The following is a 7500-nucleotide window of genomic DNA, read 5'->3' as shown; positions in this document are numbered from 1 at the left end:
CCATTTCTCAGAACGGTCGTTGCCATTTGAAACAGTCGATGCCATTTTTTAGCTCTGAATTACACTCATTAGGTCTAAGAACTCAAAAGGTTGCAGTTTCTGGGAGTTGTGTCTCGCTGGTCATATGGGTTAGGTTCGGGTTAGGGTTCTGTTAAGGGTGAGGGCTAAGAACCGTAGTTCGAATCTTGAAATTTTCGGACTCTTTTTTTTTCTCCAGTTTTTCTTTTTTGTCTTAATTTTTGTTAATATTTTTTCTTAGTTTGTTTCTTTTAATTTTCTTTGAAGTGAAGTGGGTAGTCGACCATTATAAATTGCATCGACCGTTTCAAATGGCAACGACCGTTCTGAGAAATGGCAACGACCGTTTACGAATGGGAAATTTGCATCGGCAGCATCAAGCAGTTTGTTTCAATTTCAATTGTTAGAGGACATCTTAAAATGGACACAGATCAAACAAAGTGTAGGCCACTGGTCAATACATCCACCCAAGTAAAATATGCATGACTGTCCACAAGTTTCTTAAATGAACTGAGTTGCACCCTCGATAAATGTTATCCTTCAGGGACTTACAAGTACGGTGGATCCCGGATTGCGGTTAAGAACTACCTTCAGCAAATGACATTGAGTATTCCAAATGTCGTTTAAATTTCATTTATCTTTGCTACTCGTTCAAAAAATTCTGACATCCATTTAGTCATGATGGGTCGTGTTAGAAATCCTGTAGTGATGCTGCTTTGCAACTTTGAAAGCTCACCTAAGTCACCGTTAAAATATTTAGATAGGTTACCGGTGATATGGACCAAAAATTATGCCAAAATAATTTTAACTAATCTACCACATACCATGGGGAAATTGTCATGATGAATATAATAAATGTTAATAATGTTGGCGGCAGTTTTTTAACCAGGTTATCATGTAAAGGCTGACATAAAGACCTTGTTATCCGTTTTCTCAAAAGCCCATATAACGTTCCGGGCCGGGAAACGCTACGATCCCCATGAATTCTGACTTCTCTGCAACGAGACTTCGATGTGAAATGGTTTATTAGGGGTGTGTCATTCGATCCAATGCTCAACATGACATAAGCTAGGATTCTAGACAACTTATTTACATTGTACTGGGATAACTTACACGACCAATAAATTAAAACGAATTGTGCCACGCCAGATATGAAAACCAGTGAAAACCACCCATTAAAAGTGGCCAGAAATTATGGGGAAAGGTATTCTTCATCTAATGCAGCGGCACCAGACCCCGAGAATCTAGGAAAGGGTAGTTAACGTTAAACAAAAAGAGAAATTAGCACCAGAAAACGAAAACTTAAGGAAAAACATGAGGGACCAACGATCGACTGACGCACAATATTCAAATCGACCTGCCAGACTCTTGAATACCCCCGATCAATCCCAAAAGCATCCACGGCCCTCTACATCGTGGCGTCAGAATATTCTATTTCTTTGACTGACTCGTTCCCATGTCACTCCAAGGGTCAGAAATTTCACTTTTTGAAAGGGAATCGAGGCAAAGGACATGATGGCACAATGGTGATGCGTAGAAATGTGTTTGGTTTTAGGATAAATGGAACTCGTTGCTGCCAATTAAAATCGACCTGAAAATTAACTTACACCTAAGATGCATGCTCATGTCAGGAGCCGCATACAGCACGAAAGTTGGATATGCCTCCAATTTCTCTTTCAAGGCTATATTTTATGAAGTGTACAAAAGTGTGCAAGGTTCATTGAGTCACTGAACCAAGATGTAACCCATTGCCTTGATACTTGTTTTCCCATTGTCACTCCAAAGATGCGAGGCCTCGTTTCCGCAAGTGTTCCAATCACAAGGCGATCCACCCGTACCAAAGCCGATTCGAGAATTACAAGAAAGGCAGTGACCTTGATTATTACCAAGAATGCCAATTCTTGCTTTTAAATACGTTGGGCAATTAAAACCCTTAGTATTGAAGCCTTCTTGATTACAGTTGTACTGCAAAGACGCTCGTAAACCAATCAGGCCCTTCCATGTGTTACGACCCAATGAGGTGGCACGGTATTTGCTATCCGCAATCAGAGAGAAAAGGGACGTGGCGTTCGTGTGGATTACAATGAAGTTAAGCTTTTTCTCGATCTTCATTCCTTGGAAAATGGTGTACTCCAGTAGGTTGGCAATTTGGTCTCTTCCATGTCAAATCCTGTCTGACCTCCAACTGTATTGTAGGAATGCTTGTCACTCCAAAGAAAAGAATCAAAGTGAAAGGTTTTCTGAAATTACAAGAAAAACAGAAAGGGAATTTCAAATTCACTTACCTACAAGAAATTCCATCAGTTAAGCTTCGGAATCCAGCGATTTATTTTTTTCTTCATTATACTGAATTAAGGTACTTTAGTGATTTCTGATCGAACACAAAATCCGTAGCTCACAGAATTCTTGTTTCAATCCATGTTGGAGAAGGATTCAAAGATCTTAATGTAATTTCAGACTTCCTTTAAATCTCATGGAATATCAACTCAGGCCTTCGGTCGTTGACCACTTAACTCTAAAGTCGGCTATTTAAAGCCTGGTTCATAGAGATGTTGAATGCGGCATTGGACACACTAAGGAAAATAGAAAACAATTATTAACTGTCAAAACAACCTTTTTGCCATCGGTCTTCATGGCCAGCGTCCATCCTCCATCTCCACAGCCAAAGTTTCCCATGTGACAGTAAACTGGAATCTTTTGCGATTGAAACGTCAGCTCATAAACTTGACTTTTCAATGAACTGTTGGTATAAAGAGTTGTTTAATCATTCACCATCCTTCAAAACGTGCGGGGAAATTACTGAAAAGCGGACATTATAGTTTTGATTCGTCATGGCTCCGTTATGATATATAGAAGGCCTAAAACTTCGTAATAAGTTGCACACGATTAATATTAATGTGATATCGAGCACAAGTATGAGTTCATCAAATATAGCATCGCGAGACTACATTTTTATGTTTTGACTTACAGTTTTAATTGTTCAATATTCAAACCTTTTTGGTTACTTTTTTAATCTCCGCGTTTGTTGACGTATGTTTGGCGTATGTTTGGAAAAAGGTGCTTTTCATGGCATGCAACGTTTAGAGAGGGGTTATATATTGAATATCTCATAGTTCTTGCTGGATCCTTCTATTCGTCTTGATATATTTGCTGACTGGACAATATATCACAAAACCACAAAACTGCATGCCTCTTAGACAGAGTGTTGCTCTTTTCGAAAACAGATCGTTAATTATAATGATGATAATAATAATAATAATAATAATAATAATAATAATAATAATAATAATAATAGTAATAATAACATGCATATATATATATTTGTTTTTTTTTTTTAATGTAAAGTTTTTATAATTGGTACAGAGTAAAGTAATGTTTTTAATGATTTCTTTATTAACTGACTGATTTTCAATAAAGGTTTTTCTATTAATTAAAATAATAATAATAATAATAATAATAATAATAATAATAATAATAAAATATTGATATAGCGCCGGTATCCTAATGTTTAAAGGCGCTTTACAATTTTAGAAAACATCCATGACAGAAAAAATTATAAAAAGGCTTTTTTTGTTTTTTAAAAGAAACGTTTTAAGGTGATTCCCTAGTATTGCACTGCGCATCCTGTTCTGCGCATAACAGCGTAGGGCACGTTCGTATTCAGGCATGGCTAAGAGTCTTTCTGGTCTAATTTCTCGGCTGAGTTATGTTTTCTTTGTCTCACAAGTCTCAACGGATATTTCTAAACAAAAAAATGTTTAAATTTAACCCTAAAGACTCGTAGCCATGTGTGAATATTGATATATCGAACGTGGCCAAAAACATTTAAAAATAGCGAACTTGCGTGCGGGAACGCTCGCTAGAAAGAAGAATGACCGTTTTCAGAGCACAGCAGTAAAGAGCAAAACGGGAATTTTTTTAGACTCTCGCAAAAGGAAAAGTCGAGTGATAGCCTCGATGATGCTAAATTGTCACGTCAGTCAGAGAGTGAAAGTAAAACCGCTCTATGACCGGCTATCGGGGAGGCGTTTTGTTGAGGGGTCGAGCTTGGTTTGCTTTCTGTTGACTCCTAAACGAGGTTGGTGACCTATCTTTTTTTTGGCATAAGTTGATTATCTTACTCCTCCTCTTTGTGCTGTAAAAAAAAATTCAAAAGTTTACGTCAGAAAAAAAAGTTACAGGGAAAAAAAACTATTCGTAGCTATCACTCGTGGGGACACAAAATGGTCTTCTCGAGATCACGCACCCGAGGAATATTTGTAGTCAGTGCCTTTTTAAGACGTGTGCTTGTGCCATAAAACAAACATTAACTTATTCCTTTTGAACAATACAATACACCTGTTTTGTTATTTCAAGAATTACGTCAAAGCTGTGCTTCCTGTTCCTGCAAAACGTTGCGTGAACCGATGGAACAAACTTGTCCTTGATAGATGAAGTCGCAATGATTAAATGAGTAACTTGAGCAAGTTATATCTCCCAAACGAGCTTGGTGACCTATTTTTTTAATTGCATATTTCAAGTCACCATAACGTGGGAAACAAACAAAAAGTTTAAAGAAAATCTTACGATAACTTCTATTACTAAGGAATCACCTTGAGCTTATTTTTGAAAACAGACACTGACGAACTGTTTCTGATATCATAAGGAAGAACATTCCATAGTGTCGGGGGTGCCACGGAGAACGATCTTGCGCTGTATGTTTTGAAATTACAAGTCAGAGTGAAAAGAAAATGTTTGGATGACGAGCGTAGTTGCCTGATAGCGTGTTACCGTGTGATGTAATTATATAAGGAGATCGCGTATACGACGGTACCAAATTATTGAAGTATTTAACCTGAGGCGGAAGTCTTGGGTCAGTGTTGTACTTAAATATTGGTTTACCGCAACCCACTCTCTGTCGTTTTGATAATAAAGCCTGGTAATTTCAGCTTCATGTGCTGATCTAGACAACCAAAAAAGATTCTTGCCCTTATTGTGTTGGACGTAGACCAAAAGAGGTCGTTAAAGAAGGAACAGCAAGACGTCCGACATAAATGGCAAGGCAAGTAATAGCCCGAAAAGGTCGAGTCCAATATTGTTATCTGATGAGTGAAGTGAAAATATCCCTCCCAGCGAAGAAAAGCTATCGAAAAATAAAGAATCAGCTAGCTCAACTGCCCGGTATTTGCCGAGTACATAAAAGGGAAAAAGAACATATTTTCACTTACTTGTCTTTGTCATACAATTCCTTGCACGAAGAGGCAAGAGCTGTAAACATAATCGATAAAACCTCACAAAAGAGTTCTTTAAGTTGCTTAAAGCTACACTTAGACCATAGATAAAATGATAATTGCACCTGGCGATGGAGTAGTCTGAATTTTTGGAGGTGATGTTTTGTTGACTAGTTCCATCAGTTGATCCATTTTGGCTTCCAAAGCTCTGACTGCATCGGTGATCAGTTGATAATCTTGATGAACGTTGCAATGACACTGACAGTTGTTAGAAATTGGATTGTTGCACGTTCCGGTGTCAGAGAGTGGACGTTTAGTCGTCGAGTTCGCCGTCGAAGAGTTTGTTCCTTTTGGTACAAACATCAGAACAGTTTGCATCAGTAGGTAAGATACCACTCGTATTTTGATCATTTGAATTCGAATAGGCTTTAAATAACGGTTACTCTATCACTTGTTTGTTTTGGCCTGATTTCGCGAAAGAAAACCAAGATTCCCTTCTTTCAACGAGACGTGACATTCGCCTTTTTAAAAAGTGGTGACATCTCTATGGAACTCTTTAATATATGATATTGACGCCTAACCAAAAAGGCAGCGAAAGATAAAAGGGAAAACACCTCCACAATTAATGAAGAGTTTGCCACTATTTCGCAATATCTGTCAGTCATAAACAATAGCTGCTGTAAGCCCAACACAAGTTTGAATGCTTGTATCGACTTAAGGAACGTTAAAGAAAATTATTTTGACATCCAACGGGAAGTGTCCCTTTAAAACTCTTTTTTCTCCAGGGGGCCCTGAAATTGATACGATATCGTATCAATTCTTGTAGCATTCGTAGAAGGCCGCCATTTTCATCGATCGCTGTGAAATTTGGCGTGTTTACTGGGGAGATATATATTACTAAGGTTTTTGCAGCCAAAAAATAACACTACAGGCATCGCAAAAGGATAAAGAAAAGGATTTTGGTTCATTGGATGGAATTTCAAGCCTTGAAATCCCTGAAAAGGTCTAACCCTTTGCTACCTATTTCTGGCAATGAGGTAAGTGCATGTTAAGAGTTAGCGTTATTTTTAGTGAGGGAAAATGCAGCTGTTCATCTTTGTATTCACTAGGGGACATTTAGTGAAGTTAATTTTGCCTTGTAGTCGGCTATGGAGGAAGGGGACATTTCGTTACGCTCATCGAAATCGCCCTGCATCTAATAATTACGTATACACCGCGGGCATGTTGAGTCCCGAGGGATTGAAACTTTTATTTTGCCCCACGGAAACTCGTTCCCAAACATTTCAACTCGAGGCTTGGGGTACGAAATATATTGTCTATGGCCAATATGCACGGTCGCCGCGCGAATAAGGCTAGACAACGAATAGGCTCTTGTTGCTGTAGTTCCTAGAGCAAAACGCGAGACACGCAAATGGCCACGCGCGTGACTGAAGGCGCGAGACAGGAGAGGCACGGTAAAAGAGAGTCTCTTTTTTTCTTCTCGGTCCCCCGCCCTCATTTCGCGCGCATGCACTGCTCTCACTAAATCTGAAGAAAAATAGAGACTTCTCGCAGTCTAGAATAAGGCCCATTGCGTGCATTTCTGGGCTTATCTGGCTGCGTCTTAAGAATGGGAAAAATGCGACGTTCTGAGAAGCTGTGCGCATAGTATCTCAGTGCTGCTGTTACCAACAGACCACAGGCTTCCATTTCTCGAAGGCTTTAAAGTTTTTGGACCTATTTTGGGCGAATAGAATCGAATAGCATAGATGGATGTGATAATCACCCTGGCTTTCTTGCAGTCATAGGGACGGAATTGGAGGCAGAATTTCTAGACTCTCAAGATGAAACTTCGGAATAATTTTGCGTTCCTTGTCCTAACTTGATGATACGTTAAGCACTCTCTCTGACATTTGCTGCAAAGCTGTATCTAATGATATGATACATAATGGAAGATGATCCAGTCTATTATGATCCAGTTGGTATACTATTTTACTAACAAGATTAGAAAAAAAAAAAACTGGCCAAGTTTTAGGTATCTATTATATACGACATACTGAACAAAGCTTACAGTCTATTTAGCTCAGTGTATTTGTTTTGTATGATGTGAATGAGTGATTGGTAGCAATCGTGGCGTCGGTCTCAATAGAAAGGCATCTTGTAATTAAAAGCTGTACTTCTTTCCAGTTAAGCTGCAATGAAATGTCAGCGCCTTATTTAGGTGGAGAGCGTTGATATTGCATTAGTTACTGGACCAAGATGTAGCCCATTGCTCTGATGCTTTTTGGTCCAT

General features: G+C 38.7%; 1 protein-coding gene and 1 pseudogene across 4 annotated transcripts in view; both read right to left on the bottom strand.

Annotated features, from left to right (window-relative positions):
• Window positions 1–209: 209 nt before the first annotated feature.
• On the bottom strand, window positions 210–5775 carry LOC138011748 (uncharacterized skeletal organic matrix protein 5-like; annotated as a pseudogene).
• Window positions 5776–6455: 680 nt separating this feature from the next.
• Window positions 6456–7500, bottom strand: part of LOC138011749 (uncharacterized skeletal organic matrix protein 5-like) — a 6618-nt gene continuing 5573 nt past the window's right edge. For 3 of the 4 annotated variants that reach the window (XM_068858903.1, XM_068858904.1, XM_068858905.1), the window contains exon 5: window positions 7061–7500. This exon is cut by the window's right edge and continues 475 nt beyond it. In XM_068858903.1, coding sequence (XP_068715004.1) covers window positions 7454–7500 — 47 coding nt within the window. In that variant the 3' untranslated portion in view covers window positions 7061–7453. The other variant, XM_068858902.1, reaches the window with a different exon arrangement.

Source organism: Montipora foliosa, chromosome 7 (genome assembly GCF_036669935.1).
Source record: "Montipora foliosa isolate CH-2021 chromosome 7, ASM3666993v2, whole genome shotgun sequence".
Lineage (NCBI taxonomy): Eukaryota > Metazoa > Cnidaria > Anthozoa > Scleractinia > Acroporidae > Montipora > Montipora foliosa.
Note: the sequence above shows the minus strand (reverse complement) of the source record. Positions and strands in the feature narration are given on the sequence as shown.